Source organism: Lepidochelys olivacea (assembly GCF_965140295.1).
Source record: "Lepidochelys olivacea isolate rLepOli2 genome assembly, chromosome: 5".
Lineage (NCBI taxonomy): Eukaryota > Metazoa > Chordata > Testudines > Cheloniidae > Lepidochelys > Lepidochelys olivacea.
In genome coordinates this window covers 13,910,430-13,935,143 of record NC_140415.1, presented here as the reverse complement: position 1 = coordinate 13,935,143, position 24,714 = coordinate 13,910,430, and the positions used below count along the sequence as shown (strand labels likewise).

At 42.8% G+C, this 24,714-nt stretch overlaps 1 protein-coding gene across 5 annotated transcripts in view; it reads right to left on the bottom strand.

The window, feature by feature from the left end:
- KATNAL2 (katanin catalytic subunit A1 like 2) overlaps positions 1 to 24,714 on the bottom strand; it is a 58,595-nt gene that overhangs the window by 31,707 nt on the left and 2,174 nt on the right. For 2 of the 5 annotated variants that reach the window (XR_014711736.1, XM_084628958.1), the window contains exons 2-6: positions 21,765 to 21,909; positions 5,506 to 5,576; positions 3,571 to 3,737; positions 1,533 to 1,575; positions 953 to 1,082 (exon numbers count right to left, since the gene is read on the bottom strand). Coding sequence is in view for 4 of the 5 variants with exons in the window: in XM_084628958.1 (XP_084485084.1) it covers positions 953 to 1,082; positions 1,533 to 1,575; positions 3,571 to 3,737; positions 5,506 to 5,576; positions 21,765 to 21,821 (468 nt within the window). In the remaining variant the exon portion in view is untranslated. The remainder of the gene's footprint in view (positions 1 to 952; positions 1,083 to 1,532; positions 1,576 to 3,570; positions 3,738 to 5,505; positions 5,577 to 21,764; positions 21,910 to 24,714) is intronic. The other 3 variants (XM_084628959.1, XM_084628960.1, XM_084628961.1) reach the window with 3 other exon arrangements.

Genomic DNA, 24,714 nt, shown 5'->3' with positions numbered 1-24,714 from the left:
AGTTCGTTTTTGAAACCTGTTATAGTCTTGGCCTTCACAACATCCTCTGGCGAGTTCCACAGGTTGACTGTCCATTGTGTGAAAAAATAATTCCTTTTGTTTGTTTTAAACCTGCTGCCTATTAATTTCATTTGGTGACCCCTAGTTCTTGTGTTATGACAAGGAGTAAATAAGGGCCTGTCTACACTTACCAAGGGATCAATGCACGGTGATCGATGCATTGGTGGTCGATTTAGCGGGTCTAGTGAAGACCCGCTAAATCGACAGCAGATTGCTCTCCTGTCGACTCCTGTGCTCCACCTGAACGAGACGCACAAGGGGAGTCGATGAGAGAGCGTCTCCCATGGACATAGCGTTGTGTGAACCCCGCGGTAAGTAGATCTAAGTATGTTGACTTCAGCTACATTATTCATGTAGCTGAAGTTGCTTAACATAGATCGATCTCCCCCTGTACCGTAGACTAAGCCTAACATTTCCTTATTTACTTTCACCACACCAGTCATGATTTTAATGACCTCTATCCTATTCCCCCTTAGTAGTCTCTTTCCCAGGATGAAAAGTCCCAGTCTTTTTAATCTCTCCTCATATGGCAGCCGTTCCATATGCCTAATCATTTTTGTTGCCCTTTTCTGAACCTTTCCCAAGTCCAATATATATTTTTTGAGATGAGGCGACCACATCTGCACACAGTATTCAAGATGTGGGCGAACCATGGATTTATATAGAGTCAATATACTATTTTCGGTCTTATTATCTATCCCTTTCTTAATGATTCCCAACATTCTATTCATTTTTTTTGACTGCCGCTGCACATTGAGTGGATGTTTTCAGAGAACTATCCACAGTGACTCCAAGATCTCTTTCTTGAGTGGTAACTGCTAATTTAGACCCCATCATGGTCCAAAGTAAAATAAATTCCAATTGCAATGTAACATGGTCAACACATTTGAACCTGTTTGGGGCTGTCCTTGCTAGATGGTTTAGGCTCTGTTGTCCTCCCAGATGAGGTTTTTGATAATGGCCGCTGCATAGTTTGATGCTGGTTGATCCTAGGAAGATTATGAGAAGAGCTACTTGCCGTCCTAGGATACAAAAAGCCTTTCAGGATGTAATTTTTTAACTTCTCATTTTGTTTCCAGCATACCTCACAATACAGAAGGATTAATGGTGGGATTTTCCAGAAAGTACAGTGTTGGTCTAACTTTAGTCCCACTGAAGTCAATGAATTGAGGTCAATGCTGAATGCTTTTAAAAATCCCACCCTAACCCTTTCTATGTGATGATGGAGGGGATATTTCAGAGACTTTAGCAATCTATGAATCAGGTTGAAAAATTTAAAAAAAAAGTCTTACCTAAAATTTTAGGTAGCTTTTTAAAAGAAAATGAAATTCCACCATTTAGTTTCCAGCGTGCTCACCGGTATGTTAGTTTAGCACCTCCAAGGTATCAGAGCATTTGTGTAACAGTACCATGTTTTACCCTTAGGGGGAAATCTTCTGTGCAGTGCCCAACCCAAGCGACTTTTCCCTTACCTTCTTGGTTTTCCTCCATTTCTTGGTTGCTGTTTATTTTCTGCTGTGGCAAAAATAAATATTGAAATTAGAAATAAATAAGAGTGGGATGCCATGGTCAAGGAAGAAAGAAAATTTCATCCTATTTTTTCTTTTAAAAACATTTTTGAGTGAACCTTGTGCTTGTGAAAGTTGTGAGGTTATGAAGCTCAGAAACTAAAGTCACCTTATAAAGCAGGTACAACATTGGCAGTAACAGAGTAAACCTGGCAAAGTGCCTCAATCCTGATATGACTAGTGGAGAAAGTAGTTCAGAACTTTAGTTCCATTCAGTCTTTGGACTCTCTCCTGAGACTACAAACAAGGTGCCAAATCAACACTGGTTACTGTGATATGGACCTTTCTTTACTAGGAACTGGATTGAGCCCACTAAACTCGTTTAACATACAGCATTGAATAACCATTGGACAATAACTTTTACCCATTGTCAAAGTAGGACAGATTTAAGGTCGCGACCAATAACACTTAAGAGTCCATCCTTAGGACTAAGGTGCTGTCTCACACCATTTTAATCACTCTGCCTTAAAGCTGCCAACCTGCAACATGCCATCGCAACACAAATGTCACAACCTGATGATGTGCTATCAACCCACAAACTATTTCAGGCACTCTTAGAAAATAAGATTTACACACACACACACACACACACACATAGCAGAACGTGAGGTCACTCAAAATCCTAAATTAGAACCAGTGACCCAGAGATGAAAGGTTCTGTACCCCATTAGCAATCTCCTCGCTGTTCTGAGGCCCTTCTCCTCCTAGTATCTATAGATAGAATATTATGAGGGACAGATTCTGATACTCCTCAAGGCACTGATTTGGGGACTGAGAAATTACTCAGTTTGCGTAAGGGAATCACAATCTCACTGTAAATATGATCTAACAAATGTTCTGCAATAGGACCCATTATCCTTGATTTGCAATTAATTCCATCATTTATACATTGTAGGAATGACCTTTTTAAAACGCTAGACCCTGTTTGTAAATCTAAACACTAGACCCTGTTTGTAAATCTTTCTCACATGCACACACTACTTGCTTCCAGCCACTCCTGATCTTTTACATAATTGTGAATGTCAGTATGACTGGTGGGTTTTAAAAGCATTTAATCCATGCAAGGATTATTATTTTTATATGCTTCAGTAGTGTCCCATTTACCTGGGATCTTCAAACTTCCTAATAAGCTTTTGAAGCAACTGAAACTGCTTGGAGATATTCTCTGCTCACTCATCCCCTTCTCTAACAATCAACACTCTCCATAACTTTGCCTCTGCTTGTATTGTTGTTGCCTTCTGTAACCCACTTACTCCTTATGTTGAACACAAGTTCAAGAACACTCAAGATCTCATGGTCCGATCTCAATATGTCTGTTCTGAGTTGCCTCATACAGTATTGCCTTTGCTTGTGCCTCTGGAGTACACGTCTTTTGGAGCAAGGACCTGTTATTTGCTTGGTACATACCATTTAGTGTAAAGGAATGTGCTACATTAAATTTAATAATAAATAATAATAATGGTGGGAATAAACTTTGAAGAATGGTCTTAGATGACCTCTAGGCTACAATCTTTCCCTTTAGTTATTCATTTTGTATTTGAAAATAAAATCAGAAGTAGAGCATTCTTAATATTGTTACCCAAAGAGGAAAAAATGAGAAAATATCTATATAATATTTTGCACTTAGATATTATTTTTTTACCTGTAGATCTCAAAATTGTTTTAAAAAGATGGATAAACAGCATAATATCCATTCACACAGATAGGAAAAGTGAAGCACACAGAAGTGAGAAACAGAGAAGGAAACAGACCCCAGGTCTCCCGAATCCCAATCCCACGTTCTAACCACTAGACCTTTAGCGCTATAATTATTTGGGGACAGAGGAAATAACATTAAATAAGGATAAGTCTGAGAAGTGTCGGGTATTTTAGTGCACACATATTTTTAAAATGATGAGAAACAGAAGTTGGAAAGCTTTCTTTTTGGAACACAGTCACGTACCAGTGTCTAGGGCCTTTTTGGTAATTTTAGGGTATCTCTGGAATTTTACATAGTAATAGCTTTCATATTCCATCAAAATAGTCTCAAGATCAACGTTGTCACAAACTTCAAAGCGGCGTAAAGCTAATTTGGTTTCTTGTTCCAAAGCATTTGCAGCATCAACATACCTGGTCATTTCAAAAGAGCAAAGAACGTAAAACTGAATGTCATTATTCTATAAAATTCTTTGAGAGAAATAGCATACAAGGAAACATGTTATAGTTCAAACTGTGGCAATCCTACATAACTAATAACCAATAACAATTATAAGCACTTTTCATTCACAGGCCTCAAAGTGCTTCCCAAAAGTTCAATATAAGATCACATTGCAAGTTAGTAACAGAGCTGTGACTAGAACCCAATTCTGTTGAAATCCAGAACTGAATCCTATCCACCTATCCATCCTGCCTCATTATTATAGTTTATATCAATTAATTAAAAAAAAAGAAGAAGAATAACCAGTGTGGTACATTTAGCCCTTTATCTTCAAACCATTGTGCAAATATTAACCAATTAATTCTCATAATGCCTCTGAGAGACTTGTCTGCATTTTACTGATGGGGAAACAGAGAGAGGACCAGATTCTGATGTCAGTTACATCAGTGTAAACCTAGAATAACATTATTTGAATAAATTCCTAGCTATATAAAATTCACACTGTTGTAACTGAGATCAGAATCAGGCCTGCAGAGATGAAGGGGTAAATATTCAAAATGGCTGTGTCCCGGGCTGGCAAATTTGTATCTTCCCTTCTGCACCCATAAAATCAAATCCAGGTGCAAATTGTACAACCTATACTTATTACCTCATTTCAATGCAAATCATAGAATTAAAAGCTGAAGAACCAAGATTTCCACCTTAAATTCATATACAAATGTAAAAATGCGAGGGGGGGGGGGCAATTTTTTGCAACTGCAAATTATACCAGAAAAAGGAAGGCCAGCGCTTTTGAAAATTTTTTACTCAGTTGCTTGTTCAAAGTCACACAATAAATTGAGGAAAGTCAGGATAATTCTGATTCTCAGCCCCAAATTTACTCCATTAATATAATTACACTTTCATACAAAATATATTTATACGCTATTAAAACTACATATGTACATCCTTCTGTGTTACTGTACCTTCCATTAAAAGTAATGGAAATTGTGCCTGTATGCAACAAGTCACACGCTACAAATCAACTACAGAATTTGGCAGCTCAATGCTGATATACCTGATGTAAGCCCATCCTCAGCCTCCTCTGTTGTCCTTGTCCACTAAGCAAAATAACCAGACATTTTTACTTTCTCAAATAGCATTTTTATTTGCCCCAGATTTCTGTGAAATAGGATTATTTTGGTCTTGGGCTGTTTAAAACTTTCTTATTTTTATTTACACATATTTAAGTCCAGCATCTCATGAACATTTGGGAGAAAAGATGTCTTGGTTAAAAATTCAGTTAAGATGTGAAAGTTCACAATTCCCATTTCCTGAGCCCACAAGAAACTCTCCAGCAAAAAAAAAAGACCTAACTTGATATTCCTAGCATTAATAGTAAACGCAAGGAGGAAGCTTTTTTTAAAACCTTTCAGATCTTTGTTACACATCACAAAGGGCACAACCCCAATTAAAAAAAAAACCAACAACAACAACAACAACCTTTACAGATGATTGCAAAAAGTTTTTAAGTAGCACCAGATACAAGCTTTTTATTTTTATTCCATGCATTGAAATAAAATGAATTTAAAAGTAAAATATTCATGTTATATGCTAGTATTAGACACACTGCAGAGCAATTTAATTAGCAGAGCAGGCCTTCCATTGCATCCACTATAGGGCAGAAATGAACATCATCATGAAAGGCCAGAAACATACCCAAATATACAACTGTAGTATATTTTTGTTTAGATAACATACCCTTCCTCTGTTAAATAATGCAAAATTAGAATGAGAAGATTTTTTCTACGAGCTTCTGTCCGCATCTCGTCCTGTGAAGGAAGATAGAATTCTAGATCAAATGTAATGATCAGATTCTATTTATAGCTACAAACAGCATCGAAATGTAGTCTGTCCAAATAAATCCAATTAAATAAAGACAACAGTACGTAAGAACTATAAAACAGCTTGCAGTCAAAAAACAGAAGTAAAATGGTTTTCCACTGTAATTTTTTTAACTCCATCAGGCATCCGGGATGGATAAAAGCTTTTTCATAGAAACAATTAGTTTGAATTAGAAATTCCTTTTACTGTTTGTATTTTTGTGAAATTCTGGGATTTATCTGGGCCAGTACAGGGATTGGTTACCATCTGGTAACCTTGGGTGTCTTGTGGTTGTGCAACTTTCATCCAGAGCTCTAACCCTAACAGATTACCCCCAGCACACAAGCCTCAACCTGGCTTTGCCCAACCTGGTTACTCCTTGAAGGCTGACTTTGGTATGATTCCAGCCCCGAATTCATCCCAAACTCATCCTATAGCAGGGACCAGCCCCTCTCACTGGACCCTCACAGAATAAATGTTAGGTTCACTACCTTTACAGAGACAGTCAATCACTCCAACCTGTTAGCTTCCTAGAAGCACACACTTCTCTGAACTTTTATAGCACTGATGATTTATAATGAAAGCAAAACAAGTTTATTAGCAAAAGAACATGGATTAAGTGATACCAAGTAAAAGGGACAAAAGGGAGAAATGGTTAAAAACAAATAAAAATGAAAACACGCATCAAAAAGACTAAAAAAAAAAAAAAAATCTAGCATGATACAGCCTTTGTTCAAGATGGTTTCTCTCACCCACTACAGGGCTGGAAACTAGGACCACAGGTGTTTGGGACTGCTGATGCCTCCACATCACCACTGGAGGTTAAGGCTGGGCTCCCATGGGAGGATCATGAAACTTTGGAAATACCACCCAGCAGGACCCGAGTGGCAGCCCCACACAGCCCACCGATTGGTTGGTACCAGTGCTTTAACCAGGAGGCCATGAAGGGGAGCCGTCTAAGCAACAGCATAGACTGCATGCCTGTTTCTGCTCCAGACCCTGCTTGCGATAGACCCTAGATTCCAGCTTTTGACCCTGATTTTACCTCAACTTTGCTCTTCAATTGCTTTCCGTAACCTGGTGCCTGGCCCCAATTTTCTGGTAACCTGACCCTGTCACCTGACACTTGATTCTCAGTTTGCTGTCTGACCTGCCTTGAACTCTGACCTCCCAGTAACCTGACCCTGCCTGCCTACTGACGCCTGACCCTTGGTCTGTCCTCTGGCCTGTCTTAGACTCTGACCTCTCTGTACATGACTTGGCCTGACTCCTGTTCTGACCAATAAGTTTGTCCTTGTTGTGTCAGTTTGCTCAGACTACCTTTGGTTCCCCCCAAAGCCAGCCAACCCCTCCACAGATGATGGAGGGGACAAGCCGCCCTCCAACCAACAGCACCCCGATGGCCTGGGACCCATATGACCAAGCCACCTGTCTGCAGCCCCATGCTACACAGCATACACTTGAACCACAACTCAGTGCAAATAACTAAACCGGCCGCAGGCTCCCGTGGCGCTGCTCACTGCTGAAGCACAGACCCTGCGTGAGCAGCTCGTATGCTCCCCGGGAGAAGCAGTGACACTACGTGTCCAAACAGACCAGGCATCACCTGAACCAGCCCCTATGGTGCTACTGCCCAAACGGTTGAACAAGAATAGTCAGAAATACTGGGATTTTCTGAACCAACGCAGGCTGTTTTTCCTGCTCTGCCCGAGCACACCCCACAGAGCAAACTAAGGTGGGGCTAGTAGTTAGCCCGCTCTCTGGCGAAACGCTCCATTGGGCCTGTCACCAGTTGGAGCAGACCAACCCTGTGCTCTCCTACTGGGACGCCTTCCTGTAAGCCTTTGCAACCATCTCTGAAGGCCCGCATCACATCCACTCTGCAAAGGCTGCCCTCCGGAAGCTTCTTGAATGGCAATGGCCAGCCACCACCCACTTCCAAAAGCTTGTGGTAGATGTTGAATGGAATGAAGCAGCCTATCCTTACCAGTTCTAATTAGGGCTCAATGATGAGGTCAAAAATGAGTCCTGAACCCAGGCAGGTCAACCTGGGTTACTGACATCTGACCCCAGAGTAGAGAGAGCATCGATGATAGCTGAACCTTTGTTTTACTGTGGGGGACTAGGACATGCTCTTGCCTCCTGCCCAGCTCGGAAGAACTCAGGAAATGGATCAGCCCAGGGCCAGCAGAGGGGGTGAAGCCTGGGCACCACTAGAGTTCAATGCTACAGAAACATGCCCCTGCCCTCGAGTAGAACCTGACCTGGAAACCATGGTGTCGCCCCACATTTCCAATTCCTACTGCAGTTGCAAGTCTTGTGGCATGTGCAGCAGATTCCCTCCCCGCCCCCAAAACTAGCAATGACAGACTCCAGGGCTGCTGCAACTTTATAGATTTTTGAGGCAGCCAAACTCTCCAGATTCCCCCTTCAGCTGAAACCCACACAGTACCTGGTGGAGAGGATTGATAGATCGCCCCTATCTTCGGGTCTGGGGACTCAAGAGACCATCGCGTTAGAAGTCGTAATGGAAGAACACTAAGAAACAATGTGCTTTGATGTAACCAGCTCTCCATTCTTCCTGATAATTCTTGGCATTCCTTGTTTGAATTGGCAGGACCCATGTATGTCTAGGTGGTGGGGGAACATTAGCTTCCCTTCTGATTACTGTCAGAAAGCATGCTTCCAATGAAGCAACTTACCCCCAACTGAACTGCACCCAGGGCCCCAGAACAGGAGGAGACCATCAGAAGCGAAACCCTGGAAAGTGGGGGCTAGCCAGACAGGAGCGGCTCCAGGCCAAAACCTCAGCCTCCCTGACAAGTACTGCGACTTCCTGGATGTGTTTGAGAAGAAAAATGCAGGCTCACTAATCCCATACAGACCACCAGCCCTGGGCAAAGGTGCCCTACGAATGAATATACTCCATGTCTGAACCAGAGCTGTAAGCGCTACATGGGTATACCCAGGAAAAGCTCGCCAACGGCTTCATTGGCGATCCAACACTCTAGCGGGGCACCAGTAATCTTTGTGAAGGAGGACAACAGGTCACTACACCTCTGCGTGGACTATTGTGCATTGAACAGAGTGATTATTCATAATCAATACCCATTGCCCCTCATTCTAGAGCTTCTGGACTGCCCGAGAACTGCCAGGATATTCATGAAATTAGATCTTCAGGAAGCATAAAATTTAGTGTGCATAAGGCCTGAGGATGAATGGAAGACCGTTTTTCATACCCAATAGGGGCACCTGGAATACTTGGTGATGCCATTTGGCTTAACTAGAGCTTCTGCAACATTTCATAAACGATGTGTTTAGGGATATCCTGGATCGGTACATGATCATCTACTTCGACAATATTCTGGTGTTTTTCAAGAACTTGCAGCACTACCACCATGTTCCGTCTGTTCTGGGAACATTAGCAATGAAGAACAAAGCCCCCTGGGTTGTACGCCAAACTGGAAAAGCACACCTTCGACCGGCCCATCATTGAATTTTTGGAGTACATCATTTCCCCAGAGTGAATCCCGATGGATCCACAGACTTTACTGTGGAACTCCCAGCATCTGATGGCCAAACATTTGTGGACTTCCTGATCCAAATGGCCCACTTCATCCCCTGCAACCGGCTACGCTCTGCTGAGACTAACACCCACCTCCTACTGCAAAATGTGGTATGGCTCCATGGGTTTACTGACAGCATAATTTCTGACCAAACCTCACAGTTCACCTCTTGCTTCTGGCATGAAGCATTTAGGCCACGGGTGGACAAACTACAACCTGTGGGCCGCGTCCACCCTGTCAGACCTTTCAGTCTGGCCCTAAAGCTTACATCTGGCAGTGGGCTCAGGGGCTTGCCCTGCTCAACCCACCCAGTGCTTCAGCTGGGGAGTGGGGTTGAGGGCTTAGAATCATAGAATATCAGGGTTGGAAGGGACCTCAGGAGGTCATCAAAGCAGGACCAATCCCCAACTAAATCATCCCAGCCAGGGCTTTGTCAAGCCTGACCTTAAAAATATCTAAGGAAGGAGATTCCACCACGTCCCTAGGCAATGCATTCCAGTGTTTCACCACCCTCCTCGTGAAAAAGTTTTTCCTAATATCCAACCTAAACCTCCCCCACTGCAACTTGAGACCATTAGTCTTTGTTCTGTCATCTGCTACCACTGAGAACAGTCTAGAGCCATCCTCTTTGGAACCCCCTTTCAGGTAGTTGAAAGCAGCTATCAGATCCCCCCTCATTCTTCTCTTCTGCAGACTAAACAATCCCAGTTCCCCCAGCCTCTCCTCATAAGTCATGTGTTCCAGTCCCCTAATCATTTTTGTTGCCCTCCGCTGGACTCTCTCCAATTTTTCCACATCCTTCTTGTAGTGTGGGGCCCAAAACTGGACACAGTACTCCAGATGAGGCCTCACCAACGTCGAATAGAGGGGAACAATCACGTCCCTCGATCTGCTCGCTATGCCCCTACTTATACATCCCAAAATGCCATTGGCCTTCTTGGCAACAAGGGCACACTGTTGACTCATATCCAGCTTCTCATCCACTGTAACCCCTAGGTCCTTTTCTGCAGAACTGCTGCCGAGCCATTCGGTCCCTAGTCTGTAGCGGTGCATGGGATTCTTCCATCCTAAGTGCAGGACTCTGCACTTGTCCTTGTTGAACCTCATCAGATTTCTTTTGGCCCAATCCTTTAATTTGTCTAGGGCCCTCTGTATCCTACCCTACCCTCCAGCGTATCTACCTCTCCTCCCAGTTTAGTGTCATCTGCAAACTTGCCGAGGGTGCAATCCACACCATCCTCCAGATCATTAATGAAGATATTGAACAAAACCGGCCCCATGACCGACCTTTGGGGCACTCCACTTGATACCGGCTGCCAACTAGATATGGAGCCATTGATCACTACCCGTTGAACCTGACAATCTAGCCAATTTTCTATCCACCTTATAGTCCATTTATCCAGCCCATACTTCTTTAACTTGCTGGCAAGAATACTGTGGGAGACCGTGTCAAAAGCTTTGCTAAACTCAAGGAACAACATGTCCACCGCTTTCCCCTCATCCACAGAGCCAGCTATCTCGCCATAGAAGGCAATTAGATTAGTCAGGCACGACTTGTCCCGCTCCACCCACCCAGTGCTCCCCCAACCCCCAACTCACAATTCCTGGATGAGCACCATCTTCCCACATGCAGAGTCACACTGCACAGGTGCGACCAGCACCGCTTATCCAGACTTCACAGAGTTGTTTCTGGAATCGGAACCCCACCCCTCCGCGCTCAATCCCCAAAGCGCCAGCCTCCTCGCACCAGCCTCTGCCCAAAACTGGCCAATGATCAAGGCCAGCCACATTGCAGGATACTGCCCCTAAACAAGTCCAATTAGGAACCACAGTCTCCTTCATTGACCAATCCCTGAGGCATTGCTCCTCCGAGAGACTCACCTCATTCCTCAGCCAATCACCGCGGCCCGGACCTTTCCAGTCTCTATAGCCGCATCCTCAAGACTCTCAAAACCACCCAGGGGCCGCACCCATCCCAGCTAGGGTGCCTCCGCTTGCGGCAGTGCCTGGTACAGCCACTTTGGTGTCACTGCTGGCAGAGCCCCTAGGAGTCCCCGGTACCGTTCCGGTAGAGCCCTTCCCCCGTGCCACACCCCATGACTCCCCCTCCCCGCACCTTCGTAATTTCATGAGCATTCATGGCCTGCCATACAATTTCCATACCCAGATATGGCCCTCAGGCCAAAAAGTTTGCCCACCCTGATTTAGGCTATGGACATCCACCTGCACTGCATACCACCCCCAAACGCATGGACAAAATGAACAGGTGAACCAAGTACTGGAGCAGTATTTGAAATGCTTTACAAATTAAGATCAAGACAACTGGTCCATGATCCTGCCATATCCAAATTTTTCTTACAGCACCAGCAACCATGCCTCTACGGGTCAGAGCCCCTTCTTTGCTAATTATGGATTCTACCTCCCTTTCCAGTTGCTGCTACCGACTGGAACCAATAGATTCACCTCATTGAGGAAGAGCTCAAAAACCACTTAAATTAAGAAGTGAAGGCCTATAAGAGGCATGTGACCATCAGCAACAAGAAGCTCCAGTATTTACTGTATGCCAGGTGTGGCTCGCCGCCAAACACCTCCAGACTAGGTGACCCTCCCACAAATTGGACCACCAGTTCCTTGGACCCTTCCCAATATGACAGCAGATTAACCTGGTGTCATGTTCCAGGATGCAATCCAGACCAGTGAGGGGTTTTGTCACCTCCTGCCCCTCAACCTTGGGTTTCTCACAATGCTTTGCTGTTGTAGCACTAAATCTGGACCTCTCTCAAACAGCCTACCAGCATTCCCTGAGTGTCTGTGTATAGCTACAGCTCTAGTCCAGCAACTCTGACCCCACCAGGCTCTCAGCAACACACCAGCCACACTCTGGCTTCCAGCAGCCTTAGTTACTACCTGCAGGGTGAACCCAACACACTCCAAATCCCAAATTTCCCCCCAAACCTGTCTTCTGCACTGTCCAGGATGTCCATGGCCCCTGTAAGGGGTCAATATGCAACAATCTGCTTCCTTAATTGGAGTTACCAAACTGTTCAGTTTAAACACAACACTGGATTACTTTTGATTACAAAATAAAACAAGTTTAATTTAACTACAAACAGATTTTAAATGAATACAAGTATCAGAAAAGGTTACAAGAGACATAAAGATAAAGTATTTCTAGAAGCTAAAAGTTAAACTAGACTTGGTTCAAGGTAAAATCTTTACCACATGCTCCCAGAAACATTGCTGACCAAATTCTGTGATCATGTCCCCGCCCAAAGTCAAAAGGTTGGTTCCTTTGTCGTCTTAGATGAAAGAAAGACAGGAAGGGAGAGAAAGAAAAGATAGATAGATATAACCTGGGGTGTTTTTGACCCTCACTTTTATAGTCCAGTCACCCTTTGACATGCATTCTCCTAAGGATTACCCCTAGATAAAGTTCCTTCCCACTGTGAGGGTGGAGACATGAAGTCTCGTGGTGAAAGAAGTTTCATGCTGTTATTTGCTAAAGTGCAGATCAAACTGTTCCTGTCTGTCCCCCCACCCCCCCGCCCCGTTGTTGCCAAAGAATTGCCACTTGACAGGTGATGGCCAATCAACTATGACACCTGACTAGAGGCATTAGCTTGTCCTTTGTCTCTGAGGAACCAGTTTACTCCCTCTTGTTGTCCCGAGGATCCTGATTACCTCAGTTTACATATAAGTAGTAAACACAAATTTCTGTGTTTAAGATAGACCTATTTAACAACTTCTGCCTAGTTGGGGCTACATGGGTTTAAACATGCTATCATACAAGGGCATTCAGAACTTTACATGTAATGTTGCTACATGCATTTCACCATTATAATATTGACTAGTGAGTTATTAATTTTCAAATGATACCTCACAAGGTATCTTTGTACATATTTTGTACAAAGATTATTACAATAATGGGTAGGGTGTGAATACAGGAGTACATTCAGTCACAGCCGGTCATCTTCAGACTCTAGCTTCCCCAGCCTCTCAAAATACACTCAGTTTTCCATGTTTCCCTTCTGAAATCCTACACTGAGCACACCTTCCCTAACTGAACTACACCGCTGCCTCCATCAGTTGAAACCATCCCGATGTGTCGAAAGAATAGTAAATATGGCAGGCGACCACCTTGGCTTAACGGTGAAATCCTAGCGGATCTTAAACATAAATAAGAAGCTTACAAGAAGTGGAAGGTTGGACATATGACCAGGGAAGAGTATAAAAATATTGCTCGGGCATGTAGGAATGAAATCAGGAGGGCTAAACCGCACCTGGAGCTGCAGCTAGCGAGAGATGTTAAGAGTAACAAGAAAGGTTTCTTCAGGTATGTTGGCAACAAGAAGAAAGCCAAGGAAAGTGTGGGCCCCTTAATGAATGAGGGAGGCAACCTAGTGACAGAGGATGTGGAAAAAGCTAATGTACTCAATGCTTTTTTTGCCTCGGTCTTCACTAACAAGGTCAGCTCCCAGACTGCTGCGCTGGGCATCACGACATGGGGAATAGATGGCCAGCCCTCTGTGGAGAAAGAGGTGGTTAGGGACTATTTAGAAAAGCTGGACGTGCACAAGTCCATGGGGCCGGACAAGTTGCATCCGAGAGTGCTAAAGGAACTGGCGGCTGTGATTGCAGAGCCATTGGCCATTATCTTTGAAAACTCGTGGCGAACGGGGGAAATCCCGGATGACTGGAAAAAGGCTAATGTAGTGCCAATCTTTAAAAAAGGGAAGAAGGAAGATCCTGGGAACTACAGGCCAGTCAGCCTCACTTCAGTCCCCAGAAAAATCATGGAGCAGGTCCTCAAAGAATCAATCCTGAAGCACTTACATGAGAGGAAAGTGATCAGGAACAGCCAGCATGGATTCACCAAGGGAAGGTCATGCCTGACTAATCTAATCGCCTTCTATGATGAGATTACTGGTTCTGTGGATGAAGGGAAAGCAGTGGATGTATTGTTTCTTGACTTTAGCAAAGCTTTTGACACGGTCTCCCACAGTATTCTTGTCAGCAAGTTAAAGAAGTACAGGCTGGATGAATGCACTATAAGGTGGGTAGAAAGCTAGCTAGATTGTCGGGCTCAACGGGTAGTGATCAATGGCTCCATGTCTAGTTGGCAGCCGGTATCAAGTGGAGTGCCCCAGGGGTCGGTCCTGGGGCCGGTTTTGTTCAATATCTTCATAAATGATCTGGAGGATGGTGTGGATTGCACTCTCAGCAAATTTGCGGATGATACTAAACTGGGAGGAGTGGTAGATACACTGGAGGGCAGGGATAGGATACAGAAGGACCTGGACAAATTGGAGGATTGGGCCAAAAGAAATCTGATGAGGTTCAATAAGGATAAGTGCAGGGTCCTGCACTTAGGACGGAAGAACCCAAATCACAGCTACAGACTAGGGACTGAATGGCTAGGCAGCAGTTCTGCGGAAAAGGACCTAGGGGTGACAGTGGACGAGAAGCTGGATATGAGTCAACAGTGTGCCCTTGTTGCCAAGAAGGTCAATGGCATTTTGGGATGTATAAGTAGGGGCATAGCGAGCAGATCGAGGGACGTGATCGTCCCCCTCTATTCGACATTGGTGAGGCCTCATCTGGAGTACTGTGTCCAGTTTTGGGCCCCACACTACAAGAAGGATGGGGATAAATTGGAAAGAGTCCAGCGAAGGGCAACAAAAATGATTAGGGGTCTGGAACACATGACTTATGAGGAGAAGCTGAGGGAACTGGGATTGTTTAGTCTGCAGAAGAGAAGAATAAGGGGGGATTTGATAGCTGCTTTCAACTACCTGAGAGGTGGTTCCAGAGAGGATGGTTCTAGACTATTCTGAGTGGTAGAAGAGGACAGGACAAGGAGTAGTGGTCTCAAGTTGCAGTGGGGGAGATTTAGGTTGGATATTAGGAAAAACTTTTTCACTAGGAGGGTGGTGAAACACTGGAATGCGTTGCCTAGGGAGGTGGTGGAATCTCCTTCCTTAGAAGTTTTTAACGTCAGGCTTGACAAAGCCCTGGCTGGGATGATTTAATTGCGGATTGGTCCTGCTTTTGAGCAGGGGGTTGGACTAGATGACCTCCTGAGGTCCCTTCCAACCCTGATATTCTATGATTCTATGAAATCCAGGTCACAAGGAATACCAAATACATGTCATCCTTGATTCCTGACAGACACATGGCCGTTTGTACTATCTGGTGGACTGGGAAGGCTACAGCTGCAAAGAGCACACTTGGGAGTTTGTCTCCCATGACCACATCCCTGACCTGGTGGAAGAATTCCATAAGGCTCACCCAGACAAGCCTTCGGCACCAGCCCAAAAAGGGGGAATGATGAAAGAACCTGCAGGGCTGGACCCTGGGACAAAAGGGGTTCTGGGCTGCTGACACCTCGGCATCACCACTGAAGGTTTAGGGTGAGCTCCCATGGGAGGACCCTGTGAGATTAGGCTCAGCAGGAAGTACTGCCCAGCATGACCAAAGTGGTGGCTCCTCACAGCCCACTGATTGGTCAGTACCAGTACTTAAACCAGGAAGCCACGAACAACACAGAATGCCTGCCTGGCTCTGCTCCAGACCCTGCTTCCAATAGACCCTAGATTCCAGCTTCTGACCCTGGTTGGTCCTCAGCTTTGCTCTTCGATTGCCATCTGTAACTAACTTCGTGCCTGACCCTGCCCACCTCTTGATACCTGGCTCTCAGATTGCCATCTGGCCTGTATCGGACTCTGTCCTCCCAGTAACCTGACCCTGCCTCCCTCTTAATGCCTGAACCTCTGTCTGCCCTCTGACCTATCTTGGACTCTGACCTCCAGGTGCCTGACTCCCAACTTCTGCTCTGACCACTAGGTATGACCACCCTTGTTCTGGCTGTAACACAGTCTTCTTTCCAGCTTTTACTGGCCAGCCTGGCCAGGACTCATCATGAAGATCAACTCAGTTGGTTCCTTTGTCTCCTAAGATGAAAGATAAAGATGGGAGTCATATCACCAAAGGGCTGTCTTTGTCTTATAAAACACGAAGGCCTTCTGGGGATTCAGTCTCCTGCATCTCTCTGGGGTGCAGGAGTCATGTTAATTCTGTCCCTTGAGTTCACGATCAGGATAACCGCAGCTGCTTTAGGTCAAAGCTTTTGTTTACTGCTAATATGTAAACTGAGGTAAACTCATATTCCTTTGTCTAGGACAGACCTGTTTATGACCTTTACCTAGGCCAGGCTCTGTGGTCTTAAACATGTTCTAGCAACATCATACATAGGGAATTTGTAACTTCACCTATAATGTTAACACATGCATTTTACAAGGATATTAATAAAGTGTATTAGCTTTTATGTGATACCTCACAAGACATATTTTGTATAATTATTGCAGCAGTGAGAATACAAAGGTGCCTAGGGTCACAACTTTGTATTGGAAAGACTAGCTTACTCGGTCATGCAAGAAATTGCTTCTTATGAAAATTAACCATTTTGAACCACTGCAAGACCAGACAACTCTTAAAGCAGAGTGACTAAAGTAAGGTTTCCCCATAACTTGGGCAGGGAGTCAGTTCCATATTTACATATGTTCCTCAGCACAGATTAATATGAAAGGCCTGAATAGTATTAATACTTCACAATAAATATTTAAATGGTCCTGCTTATCCTAAAGTGCACTACAAAATATTTACATACATAATCACTCACTTGCAGCTACTTCTGTGTGAAGGAGCACTACACAGCATATTGTATAATGCACACTAGCAAGAGGAGAAAGTTCAGCAAAGACACTCATGTTTTCCTTCTGATGAGATGTGTCAGAAGGTCTTCAGTGCCCACACAGACCAAATATGCCCTCAGTTTTTAAGATCTTACTGGAAAAAAATATAAACTGTAGGGAATGTATCTTAGAAAGAAGAGGTTGGCCAATCTATCTGGGATTTGAACCTGGAGCTACAGGAAGATCAGATATTTCTAAACCCAGACTTAGGCAACTAAGTTAGTAGTACCAGTTTCCACTAAAGTTTGGAAGGCATCTAAATGTGAACAGTATAACTCTGGCTCCCATTTGGTTAAAAAAATAAACGTTATATTTATTTAACATCAACATATAATATGTTGAACAAGTGATCCTACTTAGTATTTTTTGAATGCAGTGAAATCTGTCCTAAAAGATCACCCAAGGGCTTGCTTGTCTAATAGAGTCTGATCTTTAAGGACTTAATTTTTAAAGATGGGACTTCCTGCTGTGTGTAAACAATTGCATGTGTCTGATCTGCATGTGCAAATGCCACTTATGCACATACAAAACTGGTGTGAATAGCTTGACAAATGAATAGCTAGACTCTTAACTGGACACTGTGTGAACTGAAGTGGTATTTACTAGGGCTGTCGATTAATCGCTGTTAACTCACGCAATTCAAAAAAATTAATCATGATTAATCACACTGTTAAACAATAGAATGCCAATTGAAATTCATTAAATATTTTTGGATGTTTTTCTACATTTTCAAATATATACATTTTGATTTCAATTACACAGACTACAAAGTGTGCAGTGCTCAATTTATATTAATTTTTATTACAAATATTTTCACTGTAAAATGATAAACAAAAGAAATAGTATTTTTCAATTCACCTCATATAAGTACTGTAGTACAATCTTTTTACCATTAAAGTGCAACTTACAAATGTAGTTTTTGTGTTACATAACTGCACTCAAAAACAAAACAATGTAAAACTTTTGAGCCTACAAGTCCTCTCAGTCCTACTTCTTGTTCAGCCAATTGCTCAAACAAGGTTGTTTACATTTGCAGGAGAGAATGCTGCCCGCTTTTTGTTTACAATATCACCTGAAAGTGAGAACAGGTGTTCGCATGGCACTGTTGTAGCCGGTGTCGCAAGATATTTATGTGCCAGATTTGCTGAAGATTCATATGCCTCTTCATGCTTTGGCCGCCGTTCCAGAGGACATGCTTCCATGCTGATGATGCTTGTTAAAAAAATATTGCGTTAATTAAATTTGTGACTGAACTCCTTGGTCGAGAATTGCATGTCTCCTGCTCTGTTTTACCTGCATTCTGCCATATATTTCATGTTATAGCAGTCTCGGATGATGACCCAGCACAGGTTGTTCGTTTTAAGAACACTTTCACTGCAAATTTGACAAAACGCAAAGATACCAATGTGAAATTTCTAAAGATAGCTACAGCACTCGACCCAAGATTTAAGAATCTGAAGTGCCTTCCAAAATCTGAGAGGGATGAGGTGTAGAGCATGCTTTCAGAAGTCTTAAAAGAGCAACATTCGGATGCAGAAACTACAGAACCCGAAGCACCAAAAAAGAAAATCAACCTCCTGCTGGTGGCATTTGACTCAGCTGATTAAAATGAACATGCGTTGGTCTGCACTGCTTTGGATCATTATCGAGCAGAACCCGTCAGCATGGATGCATGTCCTCTGGAATGGTGGTTGAAGCATGAAGGTACATATGAATCTTTAGCACATCTGGCACGTAAATATCTTGGGACGCTGGCTACAACAGTACTATGGAAATGCCTGTTCTCACTTTCAGGTGACATTGAAAACAAAGTGGGCAGCATTATCTCCTGCAAATGTAAACAAACTTGTTTATCTGAGCTATTGGCTGAACAAGAAGGAGGAGTGAGTGGACTTGCAGGCTCTAAAGCTTTACATTGTTTTATTTCTGAATGCAGGGTTTTTTTGGTACATAATTCTACATTTGTAAGTTCAACTTTCATGATAAAGAGATTGCATTACAGTACTTGTATTTGGTGAATTGAAAAATACTATTTGTTTTGTTTTTTACAGTGCAAATATTTGTAATAAAAATAAATAAAGTGAGCTCTGTACACTTCGTATTCTGTGTTGTAATTGAAATCAATATATTTGAAAATATAGAAAACATCCAAAAATATTTAAATAAGTGGTATTCAATTATTGTTTAACAGTGTGATTAATCGCAATTAATTTTTTTTTGTAAATCGCTTGACAGCCCTAGTAGTTCCACATGGAAATTAGGTTTGTGTAAATGTTAATCTTTGATATCAGATACAAAATTTGAACCAACTGTATACAAAACCTGGGGATATGTGGAAGTATTCACTTAAGATGGGGCTGCATTTACTATTAGAGGTGATTCTCAATGCAGGTTTCACTGTATAACATTTACTATAAATAAAATACCAGTGCTACAATGCCTTAGGGACCAATCCTCCCCCTTGTTCCTTAAAAGGCAAAAGGACAGGATAAAACCATGACTTCTAGCACATTGCCACATTGTTCCCCCAGGAGGTGGGCCCTGTGGCAAAATGGATCTGGAAGAGGAATTGTCCAGCCAAAGTGGTAGAGAATAAATCTGCAGGAGATAAACCCACAAATCCTTGACCTATCCACACTAGAACCTGCCCCTATGTGTCCTTTAGTGCCAAAGCACTAATTCCTGCTGCATCTGTCCATCTGGAGTTCACAGACAAGCCACAGAGTTACCACTGTTCATAACAACTACTTATGATTTATCATTTTACGTCCTAATAGACTTCAAAAAGGAATATGTATGTAGAAGGATAGTTCCCCTTTGTCTCCTGGAACTGTGCACTATCACAGCAACAACAGAAAGAAGAAAGGTACCAAAATGTGGTTTTGGGTAGTGTAACATAGTGCATAGCCAGCCTTCCTCTCCTTGGTCAGATTAGAACTATTCCGCTCCCCTCTACACTCTGCAGCATGGAGGGTACCATATGCCTGTAGCAGGAAGAGAGCCTGAGACATAAGCCCTTTTATCTGGGCTAAAGTAGTGGTCAAAGCTTTGCTAATATAAAGCAAAGTCAGCAAGGTTGTAAAAGCAGGAGTCATGCTCTGTCTGTGTACATGCTCACAGAGCCTGGCAAGAACAGGACTGGTACTGCAAAAACACACACGTTCCTAAGAAAGGCTAGGCACAGCAAACTCACGCAAACACATTCCAGAAGGATGGTACAAGAACACCCCATACCAGGTATGTTATAAACACGCCCCCCAAAAATAAAAGGAACACACTCTTAAAGATGAGGTCAGGATGACAATATAATGGATAGAGATGTTTTGATCGAACCAGTATGTACAAGGTAACGAGTGGTAACAATCCACATCAGGGGGCAGTAACTAACCACGTCAGAGGGGCAATATATAACTTGTTTGTATTGGTCCATAAAATGGAGTCTCAGAGGGAATGTCTTTGGTCAGCCAACGGGGAATGGAAAGTCCCGCCATTCACTGAGCTGCGTCCATTGTCATGGGCATACATGTGCTAGTGTAACTCTAGACATTGATTTGGGGAGCTAAGACCATGCTTTGTCGACAATAAACCTGGCTGGGTGCCTTTGTACCTTAATGCACACTGTGGTCATTGAGCAGTTCGCTCGAGGTCTGCTGTGTCAGCTACCTGCGGAGAGCTGGGATGCCACACAGAGAGAGAACACACATGCAGCCAAACATCTAACGACAATGCCATTCACCTTCTGACTTATGTATTTGAGATAATATGGCAGTTACTTTATTTTAAGGCTGGTGACTATCCCTCTGTTTGTTCCAGAAGGCTTTTATTAATCTCTAGAAAAACTGGGAGGCAAGGGAGGGGGTCATCACAGCTATCATATCTTTTCCCTTGGAAGTTTGATTTAAGTGCAGAGCCATCTAGTGGAAAAGAGGGAAACATTTTTACACGAAATTTTCCCAGGATTTGAAAATTGTTTCTCATTTTACTTAAGTCATGGTGTATAAGCTTAATTTCAGATTTCTAAAGGGAAAAAGATGAGGCAGTTCAAGAAAGAGGCATTAAATTACAATCCAAGCTCTAACACTCCCTACTTCTGTTGCCTTGGGAAAGTTACAACTCCCTCTGCCTTAGTTTCCCTGTCCTTATTACAAGTACAATAATACTTTCCTATCTCCAAGTGGCAGTGTGAAGATTAATATTTTATAAAGCACTCTGAGGATGAAAAGGGCAGATTATTATTATTAAGTTCTAGTCTGGGATAATTTGCTTGTACAATCACAAGTGCATTGGCAGGGATGCTGAAAGAAGACAGATTAACTTTGTGGCATGTTCTCAGCAAATAAAAACAAACTTTGGCACAGGTGGGATGAGCGATTCTCTCACAGATAGTGTTTTGAAAATAATCTTAAAATTGGGGCCCTTTTACAATTCATCCTAGAAGACTTGTCTTTCTGTAATTACAGTTTGAGGGGTGGGAAAGGGGTTGGAGTTATTACTACTGGAGATGCCGGGGGTGGGAGGGATTGTGGTGCCTCCCACCCCCTTATATCCATTAGCCCAATGGTAGAGCACTTACCCAGGCTGTAGGAGACTCAGGTTCAAATCTCCACTCTATCTGACCCTAGGGCTCCCACCTCCCAGGAGAGTGCATTAACCACAGAGCTGTAGGGTATTCTGGGGGGATTTGTCTCAATCTCTCCTGCTGAAGTGGTTCCACTTGATAGAAACATTTAAATATTCACTGAGCCAGAGACAGCATGAATGATTCTACAACCTAGTGGTTAGCACATTCACATTGGAGACCTAAGTTCACTTCCCATACCGGTGATGGCACCACCTTCTCCGCTGTGTCTTGTGCGGAGCGCAATCTGGTAGGCATGCTCTAAGACTGTTTACAGTACTGTTGCTCCCACTGTTGATAGCGATGGTAGGCCTTTTTGCCAAAAATTTCCCCATGAAGAAGCCTCCTAAAAATGAAAGGGTAGTTTAGTCTCCATGGCCCATTCATTGTTTGTCTTCTGGTGAAACTGACACTAAGAGTGCGACCTGTGATGGTTAATTTTGTGGTGTAGAAACCTGTGCATGATAATGGCCCACCTTGATTATCATGCACATTGTAGGGAGAGTGGTCACTTTGGATGAGCTATTACCAGCAGGATAGTGAGTTTGTGTGTGTGGTTTTTGGAGGGGGGTGAGGGGGTGAGAGAACCTGGATTTGTGCAGGAAATGGCCCACCTTGATTATCATGCACATTGTGAAGAGAGTTGTCACTTTGGATGGGCTATTACCAGCAGGAGAGTGAGTTTGGGTGGAGGGTGAGAAAACCTGGATTTGTGCTGGAAATGGCCCAACTTGATGATCACTTTAGATAAGCTATTACCAGCAGGACAGTGGGGTGGGAGGAGGTATTGTTTCATGATCTCTGTGTGTATATAAATGTCTGCTGCAGTTTTCACGGTATGCATCCGATGAAGTGAGCTGTAGCTCACGAAAGCTCATGTTCAAATAAATTGGTTAGTCTCTAAGGTGCCACAAGTACTCCTTTTCTTTTTGCGAATACAGACTAACACGGATGTTACTCTGAAACCTGTCCATGTGGACCCTCCTGAGGCACATTAACAGTCCATTAATGTGCTCTGACCTAGTCCCATTTCAACGAGGACTAGATCAAAGCGCATTAATGAACTATTAATGCATGTCAGCAGGGTCCTCATAGACAATCCACAACAGTGAAAATAGATTCACCCCTTCCCAGCTTTCCACAAAACTAAATGTTTGTGTAACAAGCCCTAAGACTACCGAATCATCTCACATAGGCCACTAATGAGCCAATCAGATGATAGCAACTTTCATTATCAACCAACCGAGGTTGGATCGGAACCAAAAATATAGAGAAGTAAGCCTCTGATCCCAATCCTGTGACATGCTGATGAGCCCCACTGAAGTCAAGAGGAGTTGGAGCCATTGAAAACCTTACAGGATGGATCTTCTATTGCATAACAAATCTAATGAACCACTGAGTCACCCCACCCGGTATATTCCATACCAGCAGACAGCCTGAAAGCAAACTTTGACAAACTATCATCACACCAAGGACTTCAGCTCTGGTTAGCAAGGAAGTGGTAAAATCTAATACATATGTGAAAGAAAAGGAGCACTTACAAGTAAAAAGTTATTTAAAATTCAGTTTAGCTTCATAGTGATTTAGCCTTGCTGTTTAATTAGTATTTAGAATGGCATGTTGTTTATAGTCATTGGTATTTCAATAGATGTTTAAGTGTTTAAAGTTTAATAAGCTCCTATTCTTATAAGAACAAAAAATGTGCGTAATTACATTTTCAATTACTATAGAGAATTTTTTGGGTCCATGCAATTAATAAAAGCTTAAGGCACTTAAACATGATCTTGTTTTAAAAGCTAAATAGTTGAGCACTTCACTAATTAGCTCCAACACTTAGTGTTTTTTTCTAAATTAACAAAATAAAAATGTCATGTATTCGTTTCTTTGTAGCTGTTAAAGACACATGAGTTTGTAAACCAGTTTAATTTTAAAACTGAACTGTTCCCATATTTAATTCCAAATCTTTTTTTTTTTTTAAAAAGGTACAGGTTATGGGTCAAACTAGTTTCTGGTGTAGCTCCACTGATTTCAGGGACTTCAGTGTAACTCCACATACACCAGGGATTAATTTAACTATAATTCTTTGTTATTATTTAATCCTATTTTCTACATTATAATGTATATTACATATAAAAAATTAGAAGTACTTGTTGCAAAGTACTTCACTCAAAAGACAGAAAATCCCAGATATACACTTGCCCTTGACACTTTAATTCTGTGTCTGTGTGCATCCAACCTATGCACTGAATAAGGCACGGGTCTAGTGGAAAAAATAGTATGTGAACTTGTAATTAAAGATTGTATCATAATGCATATACACAAAGGACCTGAATTAAAGTCGCATGGACAACCACAAACCTGACATTTCATAACTTTCTAGTCCTTGACTTTCTAAATAAGACAAACAACTTTACTGTACCAGTCTATTTGTATAATGGCATAATTTCCAGCTCAGGTAGAGGTACACATGCTAGTTTTGATCATGCTAGAGCACTAAAAATGGCAGCGTTGCTGTGGACAAGCTGCCTGATTATTTACCGAGGAACAGACTGTACCTGGCTGGCTATCCCATGCCACCACCTCTACTACGCAGCTACACTGCTATTTTTAGCACTCTACTTTGATCAAAGCTAGCTCATGTACATCTACCAGAGATGGAAATTACAGCTCCAGATGCAGGGTACCTTTCATTAGCTAGTAGCAGGACAAAGCTGTTATCCCAGAGGCAGGACAGGCCACTGAGGACATACGCTGGGTCCACAGGGTGGAGCTCATCCTTGCCTGGCTCCTTTTCTGTTCTCTCCCCAGAGGGGTAGGGGGATCCTATCCCATATAGTGTCTCAAGAGCGGGGGATGAAGAGAGGGGGAAGCTTGGCCCAGTTCTCTCCTTGCCCTGACAGGTACGAATGAGGCTGTGGCACAGAAGTTGAATAAATACTCAATTGATTAAAAAATTACATTAAAGCTAATGTTAAATATATATATATATGTAATACATAGGCTGGGAAAAGTGTGTCTGTACATCTGGGTATAGTGCTAAGATTATCCACAAATATAGTTTTTAAAAGTCATATAATACATAAAATACATGATCAGCAACAACCCAAATTTAGATGAATAGATTTAACAATACTGTTTAGATATTAGAATC